Below are 13,842 nucleotides of genomic sequence, written 5' to 3' on the forward strand. Positions count from 1 at the left end.
GCGTCGAGTAAGGCTAGTCAACGCCGCCTTATTACCAAGATCCGAAATTAATATGTAATAATTTCCCGAATGATGATCGAACCCACAATCGTCTCTCTGCATTCACGCTTTTGGCCTCTGCATCACGACGGCCTTTCTATTATCAGGTTCTTTACAAAATAAATCCCCTTATATGAATAATCATTTTATTAGGCATTTTTATATTTATTTTATAATCTGCAGTATATTATATTTCAATCTCATATATTTATACAAATTTCCTAAAGAAAACTATATCCATAAAATGTTATCACATTTCAGAATTTTATTTCACAATGTTTTATTGCGTTTTGTTTATTTTAACGGTAACAATTGTTAGTGTAAGTAGCATTTTAAATATTTTTGTTTTTAATTAGTATAATTTTTTGATTTAATTCTTGTCACTATAACTTGGAATCAAATTCCGAGATTTTTTGTGGAAAAATAAAATGTAGGGGAATATCTAAGCTTAAGACAAACAAACCCAAAATTTTACCCTATCCAAAAAAGATTAAATAACAGCCTTCTATGTAATAAAAAAATATTAAATTTTATGCAAAAAATCATTTTGGAAACAGCGAAAACGCGCCTCAAACTCTAAAATTATTAACTAAGCCTTTCAATTATTAATAGTTTTTAACCAAACACTGTAATTTGAGACCAGTCTTGGCGCAGAGGCACAAACGTGCGAATTTAAACAGAACACGTTGTAGGTTCGATTCCGCTAATCAACACTCAATACCTGCAGCAAACACCGAAAAATGGTTCCCAGGTTCCCCGACCGACCCTGCTATGTACGGGATACAAGCGTAGAGCTAAAAAAACTATAATTTAAAACACATTTTACATTTTTCATATAAAACTACCTATAGATAGCAGAGGAACAACACCGTCAAGCCGGATTAATAATACTGCCACCGATTATACTAGGATACGACGAGCTCGACGACATTGAAAAACCAAAAAGTTTGGACGCCACTGAAAAATATGATGTCAAAAAATCCTGTGACCCCAATTTTGGCAGAGAAATGACATTTGTTGGTAAACTTATCCCTAGCAACTGTGAAAATAAACGTGGCACCTGAATAATATTTTTTTTGTCGTAACTTAACCCCATATGAGATTTAAAATTAAACTGTTATGAAAGATGGATGATTTTTTTTGTTGTAGGTATTTTTTTTATAACGGATAATGAACTATTGTATATATTATTTCCTTAAAATTTTCTCGCTTTGGAGTCGAGGCAAATTGCGGCGATACGAAACTCAACATGCAATGCAGATTTCGTCGGAAAGTGGAAAACGGAAGTGTCTCAACACTAGGTTCCCTCTATCTACCCTATACAGCGTAAAACTAGAGAAAATCTAATAAAATAAAACTACAAAATACATCCAAATTTTTTATTTATTTATTTATTTATTTTTATGTCATATTTTCCATTGAATATAGAACTATCTTTAAATAAGAGGCTAAAGTGAAACGAATTCTTCGATCTTTCACATTGGTTATTTATTTGTGTTTGGATTTTCGTAGGAAATATATCTAGAACAAAACGTATTTATGTAATAAAATAACAAAAACAGCTTTTTTTTTCTATAACTTGAATTCAAAAATAAAGGTGTTAGGTTGAAATTTAACTTAGGAGATTTTTTATATTTTAGGACGACATTTCAAAGGCCTGTTTATACAAAGACCTGTTTAAACAAAGCCTGTTTGTTTATTATATTATATAATATCTTCTTCTTCTTCCTGTCATTAATCCCGGCTATTACCAGGGTCTGCCTTCCTATTCAACCTACTTCACTTTGCACGGTCCTTTGCGTCCTCGTTGGTTAGACCATTGGCTCTCATGTCCTGCATCATGACATCCAACCAGCGCTTCCTTGGGCGTCCGGGAACTGGTATAGCAAGGCACTTGCATCCGACATAGTTCTTAGGCCGGCGCGTAACATGGCCTATCCTATGAGAATAATTTCCTATCCAAATTTTTTTTAATTATAATAATTTACACTTACATGTTAGTACTTTTATTGAAACACCATCATTATCAATTTTCACATGTCCTATTTCAGTTCTTGCTACAGTTAAACTTTCATCTATAATATCCTATAAAAATCACGTATATCATTCTAAACTTAGCTATTTGCTATATTTGTAAAATAATTATAATAACTCAATTTATATTGATTTGCTTATACTATTTTATAATTATATAAACTTATACTATTATCATTTTTTTTTAAATGATTACCTTGGTTGTGTTCTTATTTATTTTATACTTGGAAATGTGGGTAAATATTTTAAAGTACGAACTTCGACCCTTACAAACATATCTTACCTCCATTATGTTGAAAGAGTTAAAATGAATATATGGTGCATTTAAAGTGCATATAGATGTGAACAAAGGTTGTATACTCGCTGTGGCCGCGGTCAGACCTTCAGAATATAACTTTTTAACTAAATTATTTAGAACGTCACATTCGTTTGGTACTATTACAACTAATTTGAAATCAGCATCTTGCATTGGTAGTTCTAGAAGCTAAAACGAGAGGTAAAGGATCAAAATATTTATTTTACTTATATGTTTATGTGAATCCACAATCTCAATATAAAATAAAATATATACAAATACTTACTTACCCTTGCTTCATATTTAATATCTTCAGTATAATTAAAGGAATTGTAAACTTTCATGATGGCACTATTTGAGTTATCAGCTTTATTCCATTTATCCTGCAATATATTTATTTTAGCTTTACACTGTATCCTATACACAGAGGTAGGCATGGTAGGCAGAGGAAACCTTGTGTTTAGATACTGCGTTCTCCATTGCAAAAAAATAATTTATAAAATAAAATATTTTTTTAAAAAAAGAGCAGCTTTGCGTTGTGCTCTGCATCTCCATTTCCTATTATAATATCACACTAGGAACTCAAACATAGCTTCGCTCACTTAAATTTATTTTTATATTATAGCCAAAAGATATATTTTAACCCTTAATTATTGTCACTTTTTGACGCAGGCGGAAACACAGGTCAAAGTTAGTATTTAATAAACAAAAAAAAAAATATATAATTTATAACACACTCACCTCAAAAGTACTTAAGTTTGTCAAAACAAATTTAATATCACTTAAATCTTTTTCAAGAAATTCATTTATTGAATTATTTGATTTCTGTAAATTTTAGAAATTAATAATAAATTTATGAAATATATCTAGTTAATGTTTTGGTGCAGTGGGACATGAGGACATGAGTTTGATTTCTACCCGGGAGAATATTTTTTTCATTCCCTCACTCGCTCCACACACAATATACATGTATAGATAAAAAATATATTAAATTTAATAAAAAATATATTAATTATATTTTACCAATGAATTATTATATGTTTTGATGTATTCCTTGAAATTCTTCATTTCAGCTGTCTTCACATTTTTAATTGGATTAAGAACTTTTTTTACATCATATTGCTTTGAACAGAATATTTGTATTTCACTTCTATATTGGTTTTTATTCTTCAAATAAGTGTCAATCTGTAATATTTTTTATACATTATTTTTTAATATAACACACATTACATTTGTTTATTTTTTATTATAGTGATCAATCACTGCTTGATTTTAAAATAACAATATACATAATTTCAGACTGCAGATTGTGCCTCACAGGGGAATGATATCGTTCCATTCAGGGAGAATGATTAAATGAAATCTATTTTTTATTTTCATTTCCCTCCTCCTTATAAAAAAAGTGATGAAAAGTGAAAGTGATTAACATGTTATATGCTGGATACAGAGTGAGGCTAAGGAAATAGAAAAGCCTATATATGAATGCATTATATTTATACCTGTAGGTGTTTTTCGTATTTAGATACATTGTAATTTTTAAGTAGAGACAATAGGGTGTAGATTCCTATTGGTGAGGAAACCCAGCTCCGCTGCATCTGTCGCGCTATTATAATTATATGTACATTAATCTTATATTTTACAAATAAGTAAGGGTAATTTGTAAAACTATGTCTTTATAATTACCTACATATGTTTTCAATATAATTTCAAAATAAAATCACTTAAGAGTTAAAACATAGCATTGTAACTGAAAAAGCATTTTGATTTAATGTAAAAATAGCAAGTAATATTATATGGCTAGAATAACTTAATTTGTTATTGTCGGCAAAAGACATCACAACAATCATCAGCTGATTTCCATTTGACAGTGGCATTCGGTCAGTGCTGCCAACCCCAGGAAAGCAAAAAACAGCATTTATGGAACTTAAAATAACAGTAGAAAACAGTAAAATACAAGAAATTCACTAAAAATACAAGTACTTTGATATTTATAAAGAAAAACAAGTTAAAATGCAAATATTTAACCAAAATGTTATAAATTTTATTAAAATAATTAATTTTATCAACATTTTCCATTTCAAGTAAATTTTTTTAGAGTTACACATTTTGTATGTAAAAACTTTATCCTTATATTATTTCGTTGTTCGTCTGTTTTTATATCTCTCTTGACTGCTTATTTTAAGATCGAGTATCTCGTATAGTATCGGATATGTTAAGCTGAAATTAATATCAAATAACCAGATTTACGGTCTCTTTGAGCTCAGAAATTCAAAAACGCAATCTTAAAATACGAGCCATTATAGTTTTTGCTGCATTTCAATTATATATATATATATATATATATATATATATATATATATATATATATATATATATATATACTTTCGTATACAGCATGTTTCGTATTAAACATGTTGTTCGATTCCCAATCAATGCAACGAAATATTTTAACATTTTCATTTCTTCGCTCTGGTAACGCAGCAAAGCGCAGCGTTGATTTCCGCGACACAACACGCATTGCCTCCAGAATTCGGTGGAAATAGAGAACGTCGAAGTGTCTTAATGGGAACGAAGTCTTAACATTAGCTGCCCTCTGCCTACCCGATAGTGTGAGGGAAGCAGCGTAAAGATAAGAAACAATAAATATTTTATAAATTTCAGAAATATAGCAACGACATCAAAGTGTCACTTAGTTGACTTAGCTGGTTCTGAGCGTATTGAAAAGACGAAAGCGAGTGGGGAGCGTTTGAAAGGTGTGAAGATCAAGCAAGACCTGTTGGCATTAGGCAATGTGATATCAGCACTAGGAGATGGAACCAATAGAAGCTTTATTATTTATAGAGACAGCAAGCTCACAGATCACATCAGATCAGATTTGTAAAATGTAAAATGTTTTAGCTTAGTTGTTGAAAAAATTGGAAAAGTTTCCCAATTACTTAATCCTTTTGCCGTATCACAAAACTCCTGTTGAGTAATATGCTGGGGGAAAACAAAGTTGTAGGAAAATGTTAAATCTTTTATCAGCATTTGTGGTTGTCCGGACACGTCTATACATTAAACACAGCCTCTTTCAGTTTCAGTTCTCAATAAAGGCCTTATTCTAAGCGCGACTTGCACCGTGTCAATTAGTCTTGTGTAGTTCACGAACGAACTATTTCGCAAGAGCGCTCCCACAGATGAATATATACTAAAAGTAGAGTCATAGTTGATTATTTTTAAAACTTAATAAAAATGTGAAACAAGTGGGTATAATTGTATATTGATGATTACCTAAACAAAACATTAAAAAAAATATTTAATGTATATTCACATATTATTTATTTAGCTAATAAAGGAAATAAAAGACAATACAATTTTTAATAGTTTTTATTGAAATTATCACCTTCTTAATCAACACTGAAGGGTGTCTACGTTTTACGTAAAACACAATTTCAAATTAATCGACATTTAGTGCAGTAAAAATAGATCGAAAAAGAATATATAGTGTACATACAAAAAGCCGGTCTGGAAAAAAGGACTTGCCTGAAGGCACTTGCGGTCATATCATTTGCTTGGATTTGCAATTTGGCAAGTCATCATAATATATAATTATTGCGGATCAGGTTAATTATTATTTTTAAACGTAATTTACGAAATCGATTCAATATACATTTGTGTTTCTGTACTATTATTATTATTTTATAATAATTAACTTTATTCGATTACAAGTAAAATCGGCGATTGTCGATTTCGACACCACTATTCACTAAAATTATAAAAAATATTCATTTACTAAAGCTGTTACTGTAGTCTCATAAAATGTTATATTTAAATCGATCTCATAAACTAAAGCTTCTAAAGAAAAACAGACCGGCTAAGGCTACAAAATTATTGCTCATTGAATTTTAAGGTGTAAAATACTTTACATGAAATGTGTAAAGTAATGAAAAATAAGCTGATAATTTGACTTGTTTTTATGTGGTCGTACAAATTTTAGCTAAATTATAATTTTATACATAGTATACAAACTTCAAATTGTCAACTTATTCATCACTAATACGAAATAATGGAAAAATAATAAAAAACAAATCAGTCTGCCATGTTAATAAGAAGCAAAACGTCAATAATTTGCTTTTACAATAAATACTGAGTTGACATGACAATATTAAGTATTTAGAAACACGAAGAGGATCATATATCAGTGTTTAAACAATGATTACTCGGTTTAAATACAATTTACATATAATAGTGTTAAATTTAATGGTTTTGATCACTAAAACAGATATCATTTTTTATAAATTAATTGTAAAATTTAGGTCTCTAGGTCCGTTTTGACTGATATCAAAATCATAAGTTCTTTGATTTTCAAGACTGTTATTGATTTTAAATGAAATAATTTTAATCGGACTAGTGCATAATCCCAAATCTTGATTAATAATCAAAATCGATAAAATAATTCAAAATTATATTATAAAAATCTATAATCCTGTTAGTTAAAATTTTTACTACATACAAATTACATTTAAACTGAGAATTTCGATTAACTGATGTTTTTGTCATTTTTGAAATATATTTGACACATAACAGGGTTGGCAAGTTACGCTTATGAATTTCATAAGCGAATAGAATTATAAAAAGAATATTACAATTTTACAATTTTCATATTATATTGTGTGGTGATATAAAACAAAGGTTTTGCCGAACCCCTTCACACCACAAAAAGTACAAAAGTCTCCCCCCTCGCTTAAACACTATCATAATCGATTGATCCTAACTTCTGAACACTATGCAATGTCACGTCTATTAAATATTAAATTTCTACCTTTATAAATGCACTTCTTGTTTACGTCTACACTAAATATAGAATTAGAAAAAATGTATGATACATAAAATAAAAAAAATAATAATAATAAAAAAAAATGCAGTGCAACCAAAATGAAAACGAAACAAAATGGCCGTAACAGAAACAATCAACAGAATCGAAGTGGTCTTAACGTTTAAACGAACACCTACATACATATTATACATATTATATGAATACTCAAGAATACTGAAGGAAAGATGGCTTCGCTTACTCCAAGCTGGTATCGCTTATATTTATATTTCTTTGGTGTGGTGTCATTTAAGTTGCCGCTCACTGTCGACTTGGCGGTTGCAATATTCACTGTTATTTTATATAAAAAAAAAATTGAAATGTAATGGCAAGAAACTATTAAAAAGAAAACGCAATTGATAAACACTGTAAAGTCGATATGTGCGGCAACCGTTACAAGATGCCACTGCTATGGACGCTATATACGACGTAATCAGTTACTTTGACGAGCGCTCATTATTAATTTATATATTTAAAAAAAACGCCCAAATTCGCCTATTCAATTAAAATATATCTAACATTTCCAACGAACTAAGCTAGTACTTACAAATTAATATTTACAACTATAATATTTACAGAATGGAACTGTTGAGATCATACAACGCTCATTAACGCGATCTAGGAGGTAAATACTAGTTTACATACAAAATAATACTTTAGAAAAGACTGGTTTGGTAGAAAATGTGGAACACCCTACCGCCATACAATACATGAGGTAATGTAGCCGTGACAATATTAAACTTACATACATTTATTTATTATACACCTAAATGTCTTTTATTCGAATCGAGTTATAAAAATATACGATACTTGGCCGTCTATTGCACAATTTAAGTGTCGCGATTTAAAAAAAATAAAAACTAAAAAAAAACAAATAACAAACATGGCCGTCATTTAAGTTTAATGACTAACTAACTATTCAGTGTGGTCTCAGCCAAACCTCTCTTTTACAAGGAACATTAATTTCTTTTTGCCTTTGTATTTTAATTTGATTTCTTGCAAAAGTGCTGCGAACTGATGCGGTCCGTCGTGCGCGAGTGCGAACGTGTCGCGCGCTTTACCTGAAGTAAAAAAATATTAAATATGTTTGTTATTGAGGCTAATTGTGGTGCAGGAATACAAGGTATAATGTAAACGTGACAGGTTGTGAGCTCGATTCCCATACGAGGGTATGAATTATTTGATAAAATAAATATTAATATTTCATATAGTTGTGTGTATTCCAATACATATAAAGTTTTATATAACTCACCCAAAAAATCCACAAAATCGGCATAATGTCTCGGCGATATGTGAGCCAGTCGCGCGTGCGTGGTCGACGCGTACGCCCGTAGTGCCGCCTCTAACAGGGGGCGGAGGGGCGTGGGCGGGCGCGGGGGAGGGGGTCGCGCGCGAGAGCACCCCGCCGCCGCCACGCAGCAACGACGTAGTACGTCTGACTGGAGGTCGAAACATTGATATTAAATAACGAATGAAGTTATAATGAGAAGTCAATATTAAAAAAACTACGTCTTTAAAACAAAAATAAATAAATACAGGGTGGTAGAGGCAGCGCTCCTTTTACTAAAACTGCATATAGGGTATAATACTTCAAACTCAGACCTACAAAAATCATTCAATGTACCTCAACAGTTTGGACGTAGGATTTTTTTTCATTTCACGATTTTTATCCATACCTGTATTTCGTGTGACGCACACATACGTAAGCGACGTTGCCGCTTTGACAGGTAAGTGTGTGCGTGCCTATGTTATACGTTACAAATGGCGTTTTATTTTAAAACGATAATTTTATTATTTATTTTGTTTGAAAAAATAACTTTTTCATTTTTGGGAATTATTTTTTTTCTGAATTATATTAGGCTTTTATAGAGTAGTTAAAACCGTGGTTTCATTTAAAGTGGTGCTGACAATTCCACCCTGTATATTAAAAAAAAACAAAAACATAACATAAAATTTAAATACAACTCACCAGAACAGGCGCACACTGTACATTTTTAACAAGCAAGGGCAACATCGCTTGTAATTCCGCCCTGCCCAGCGAGTGGGCGAGGGCGACTGCCCAATGTATATCAGCTATGGCCGGATGGCTGTCCTGGAAATTATAGGTGGAATTAAGTTTTTTTTGTTAGTTTTAGGGTCACATTGTATTTCTAGTAGGCGTTTTATTCACCATTCACTGTCATCAACCTCTTCACACATAGTTTATTTTGATTTTTGATGATAAGAGAAATTTTATAAAATTTGGAAATTATAAATTAGTAATAAAATTGTGTTTCAATTTAGAAAAATATCATCATTTTAATTTAATTGGAAATAACCCTTAAATAATTAAAATGAAATAAGAAAAATAAATTAAAATAAAATACTTTTTATTGTACACCAAATAATACATTATATAAATGAAACGAGCAAGGGAAAGCAGAAAAGCTTTTTGTATGTTTATATATCACATTAGCGCATATAACTCATTATCATTATTTAGCAAAGAAAAAAATAATAATTTATTTCATTCATTCACTTCAAACAAGAAGGCATAAATAACACAGAGGTAATGAACGAACTAAAACGAGAATGAATGAACACAAGAATAACCAAACGAATTCTCAACAAACAAACCTGATTATAATGCAAATGCAGATTCCTCATAGCCAGCGTTGCCAGTCTCATAGCTCTCGCGGGCTGGCCCCTCTGCTCCATATATCTCGCGACCGCGAATAACTGGCTCGATGCTAGAGCACCTCTTGCAGCAGCACCACCTACCGCAGCACATGCTGCTTCGAAGGCACCCGCGGAGCCCTCGCAGACTGAGAGGGCACTGAGGGCACAGCCGGGAGGGTCCTGGAAAATGGAAAGTGTGATTGAAGGATTATTTAAAAAAGGAACTTTCGGTGTTTCTCGTATAACAAGTCAGGCAATTTTTTTTTCGGCTTCACGCTGTGTGATACAGCGTATATAACAAAATAGGGAGAGGGAAACTAATGTTAAGACATTCCGAGGAAAATTCATTTTAAAGATGACTAAGTAAATATTTATTTAATTTGAATATAATCATCATCCAATACTAATATCTTCATAAAAACAATTAAATTCATTTTTATATTATAATTTTTCAACACATACTACTCCTAATACAGCCAGAAAATGAAGTGAACATCGCGTTTCAACTTTATATATTCTCTGCCTTACCAATAACATATAAAAAAAACACAATTCACCTTAGCAGCACACTGCAAAGCCAGTGTCCTGGCACAAGCGCTCAGTTTCTCCTGCTGTTCAAAACTGAGCCCGAGCCGCAACGCCGTGGCGTGCGACATGGCGGCTGCTGCTACGGGACCCGTTGCTTCTGTTGGCGTGAACAGCTCGTACCTGGTAGGAATATTATAGGTATACATGTTGAATTATATTATTTTTCTTAAAGGTTTTTCCTTTCCGTTTTTCCTATTCGCATTGATGATGATTGTTAAGAAATAAATGATTTCTTTAATTAATTTTTCTATTATTTACTAAGTTGGCTTAGATTTATAGAGTTGTATATGTACAGGAAAAAAAGCGACAAAAGGTAATAAGCTAACCAATTCTGCATAATAGAGAGCAACGCGTCCAATCCCAACTCCGTAGCACACGTGACGAGCCACCGTACCATCTCCCGCCTCCTCCAGTTCACGGCTGATAGCGTCATGCGGAGGACCTGTAATAAATAAAATAAAAGTAATTTGAAGTGTTTAAGTGATTAAAGAAAATTAAAAATAGATAATACTGTTGAAAATATAACATTATTATTACACGCACTCACACACAAATACACATTATCTCGCTTTCTTTCTCTTATCCCACAGTCCCCTCCCTGGCTCACCTGCAGTCCCAGCTCGAAAGCAGCGGCTAGCAGGTCTCGGTGGTGGTGCGGCGCATCAGGCGGCGCGGCGTGGCGCAACGCGTCCTGCGCCAAGCGGAATAGCTGCGCCGCCGAGCGCACGTGGCGCTGCGCGGCGGCGAGCGCCGCACGAAGGCGCGCCGGAGTGCCGCGAGCGGCGCCCAGCAGCGCGCTGGCCAGCGCCGCCTGCTGCTGCTCCGCGTGCTGCAGCGTGTGCCACGCACCCGCTCCGCCCGCTGCTGCGTTGCCATCTAACGCGTACGCCTCTTCCACCATCGGTAACCTATAGAGGACAAATATTATAAATATGAAAATTTCTGAGGATATATCAGTTTGAAGAAAAGAACTAGAATGCTTTCATTTTGAAAAAAAAAATAAATAAAATTTTGGTATATAGTAACTCGATTCAATATTTATGTAAAACTACTGATACTGTTACATTCAAAGAGTACAGTTTTCAAATAAATATACAGTTATAATTTACAGCCCAAAGAACTATGTTTATTCTTTAAGAACATGAAAGTGATTCAAAAGTATCTGTCATTTCTCTTTGAAAAATATTTGACAATGGTTTTACCTTATGTCAGTTTACAGTAATTAAGCGTATAAATTTAAAATCGTGAGAAATTGTATCCAACTAACCTCATAGCCCTTAAGCCAACTCTATACGCCAGTTCCGGGTCACTTGGCAACAACACCAAGAACAAGAACCTGGCAAACGTATGGGCAGGAGCTGATCTCGGATGCACTTTGGTACCGAGACATGATGAAGGTCCTCCAGCAAGAAGGGCCTTCGCTACCCTCGCGCACACTCCCGCCGCCGCCTCGCCTTCTACACGCTGGAGTTGACTTATTAAACGTTCTTCCTGCGAAAATTAATCATTTTATATGTTAATAAATCGAGAAAGTGTCAATTACTGGAATAATAAATATTCTTTATATTCAAATATTTTAAATATCTTGGCTTAAACAAATCTGAATCAAAATCTGACTACTAATATAAATATTATATTCACATATATCCCGCAAAGGATTGAGAGATTGAGTCTAGTTATAATTTTAAGACACTCTATTCCCACGTTCCCGCGGTATCGCCACGCCGCGTTAACAATTATCTCTCCACAGACTACTTACCTGTTTACAATATCGTTCCTGTGCGTACAGACCGCTAGGTAACATTCGTTGCATTCCCAAACCGAGTAACGCAGCTTCTAATGCTAATGCTAGATAGGTTTCTTCGGGGTTTTTACTACCCGCTACTGGAACGTGTTGATATCTGTGAAATTATATTAATTTATATAGGATTTTTTTTAATATTATTTACTGACATAATTAAAAGTGAAGAAATCTGTACCAGTCGACCAATTAACCATCCATTCAGGGTAGACTTAGTGGCTTATTTTGAGAATTTGCTGTACTATCAGTAGAAATCCTCAGTTTAGAGAGAGCCACAGTCTACTTCAGTTTTTAAGAAAATTAGGCAAATTACACATTTAATAATAATGTTGTATGTATTGTGTTGTCTTGTATTATTAGATTTTAAGCATAACTTAGACAACATCTTTGACTTAAAGACAAAATTTCACAAAATTCACCAACAACCCACCTAGGAGGTAATCCTGTGTTTGGTTCCTCGTCAATGTAGGTGTGTAGGCGAGGGGACGCGCGCTGGTCGTCGGGTGCGAGGCACGCGTCCGCTAGGCACTCGTACACGCACCATATCGCTTCTAACGTCCAGCCCGTCCAGCATCTGCTGTCTGGTGGTTTATTGTTGTTAATATTTGCGAATTTTTAAACTCTTAACCTATCCTACTAATATTATAAATGTGAAAATTTGTGAGATTGTTTCACTTCACGCTAAAATTACTACAGGGAAGTAAATTAAACTTTACAATAATAAAGCTTATAGATCAGACTAACACATAGATAGTTTATGTACAAAAAAAAAGCATGATAAACGATATAATAATAATAACTAGTCTTTTTTATAATAATTTATATTTAAAAATGTAAAATTGATTCACTAATTTAATAAAAGTATACTCTGTTACTAGTAATATAAATATTATTAATAATGATGTACTAGTATTTATTTATGTACAAAGTGCGGTCGACGAATTGTGGCTACCCCAAGGTTAGCTTTAGATAGCCTACTCAAGTGTACAATGCTTAAATATTCAGAAAGTCTAACTGCAAGGTGGTCATACTGTATGTAATATGCACTCCACTCTCCACACATCACCCAATTTCCCAAACGTATCGTGTTGAGTGGCGAAACTCAATGCCGTACTATCCCGTTACCGGAGCGAGGAAATAGACACATATATAATGGTAAATAATATATAATAAAAAATAGTAGACAAACAACTTACCTCTACCTATACATCTCTGTGAATGCGACAAGGCACAAGTGTTTCCAGCACTGAGGCAAGCCCCGGCGTCCATGTGAGCACAGACCAGAGATATCTTGGCGCGATCACATTGTCCCACACAAGAGTCATTGGCACAACTCGGAACCGAACTAGCACTTGAACTGCTCGAAGCTTCGCCACCACCCGCTTCTTGCCAGCGCTGTTGGGCTACTTCCTGTGGAATTATATGTACATTTATATTATGATCCTGTATTCGTTACATGATTATGTTTTGCGGCGTTGAATCAATCTACAAAATGCGTCCAGATTTCGGCGGAAGATAGGGAACCAAAGAACGAAAAGAATATGGAGTTGCCAGGCCAAAGGTTGCCAGGATCCC

The 13,842-nt window shown here is 33.4% G+C and overlaps 2 protein-coding genes across 7 annotated transcripts in view; both read right to left on the minus strand.

Moving 5' to 3' along the window:
* Positions 1-537: 537 nt before the first annotated feature.
* On the minus strand, positions 538-4,281 carry LOC146532254 (serpin B3-like). Of its 6 annotated transcripts, none has more exons than XM_085197357.1 (8): positions 4,052-4,271; positions 3,868-3,971; positions 3,392-3,553; positions 3,110-3,193; positions 2,659-2,751; positions 2,357-2,557; positions 2,034-2,124; positions 1,411-1,560 (listed from the first exon to the last, which is right to left on the minus strand). In XM_085197357.1, exons 2-8 carry the CDS (start codon positions 3,961-3,963, stop codon positions 1,427-1,429), a joined length of 861 nt encoding a protein of 286 aa, XP_085053483.1. In that variant the 5' UTR covers positions 3,964-3,971; positions 4,052-4,271; the 3' UTR covers positions 1,411-1,426. The 6 variants fall into 6 exon arrangements, with proteins under 6 accessions (XP_085053487.1, XP_085053483.1, XP_085053484.1 ...); XM_085197358.1 differs by having other exon boundaries at positions 4,056-4,270; XM_085197361.1 differs by lacking the exons at positions 1,411-1,560; positions 2,034-2,124 and adding an exon at positions 538-833 and having other exon boundaries at positions 4,052-4,280.
* Positions 4,282-5,718: 1,437 nt separating this feature from the next.
* Positions 5,719-13,842, minus strand: part of LOC146532255 (zinc finger SWIM domain-containing protein 4-like) — a 70,337-nt gene continuing 62,213 nt past the window's right edge. The window contains exons 12-22 of the mRNA XM_085197117.1: positions 13,464-13,677; positions 12,698-12,848; positions 12,226-12,367; positions 11,734-11,957; positions 11,074-11,374; positions 10,793-10,908; positions 10,436-10,586; positions 9,837-10,058; positions 9,190-9,312; positions 8,473-8,659; positions 5,719-8,281 (exon numbers count right to left, since the gene is read on the minus strand). Of these exons, the coding sequence (XP_085053243.1) occupies positions 8,151-8,281; positions 8,473-8,659; positions 9,190-9,312; positions 9,837-10,058; positions 10,436-10,586; positions 10,793-10,908; positions 11,074-11,374; positions 11,734-11,957; positions 12,226-12,367; positions 12,698-12,848; positions 13,464-13,677 (1,962 nt within the window). The 3' untranslated portion in view covers positions 5,719-8,150. The remainder of the gene's footprint in view (positions 8,282-8,472; positions 8,660-9,189; positions 9,313-9,836; positions 10,059-10,435; positions 10,587-10,792; positions 10,909-11,073; positions 11,375-11,733; positions 11,958-12,225; positions 12,368-12,697; positions 12,849-13,463; positions 13,678-13,842) is intronic.

Source organism: Heliconius melpomene, chromosome 14, assembly GCF_056956725.1.
Source record: "Heliconius melpomene rosina isolate 202511_hmr_F chromosome 14, ASM5695672v1, whole genome shotgun sequence".
In the NCBI taxonomy this organism is placed as follows: domain Eukaryota; kingdom Metazoa; phylum Arthropoda; class Insecta; order Lepidoptera; family Nymphalidae; genus Heliconius; species Heliconius melpomene.

Coding starts and splice junctions, on each gene's coding strand:
- LOC146532254 (XM_085197357.1), bottom strand. CDS start 3,963: ATGCAGCGGAGCTGGGTTTCCTCACCAATAGGAATCTACACCCTATTG. Junction 3,194..3,391: donor AAACATATAATAATTCATTG/GTAAAATATAAT, acceptor TAAAATTTACAG/AAATCAAATAATTCAATAAA. Junction 1,561..2,033: donor TTCAATAAAAGTACTAACAT/GTAAGTGTAAAT, acceptor GTTTTGTTCTAG/ATATATTTCCTACGAAAATC.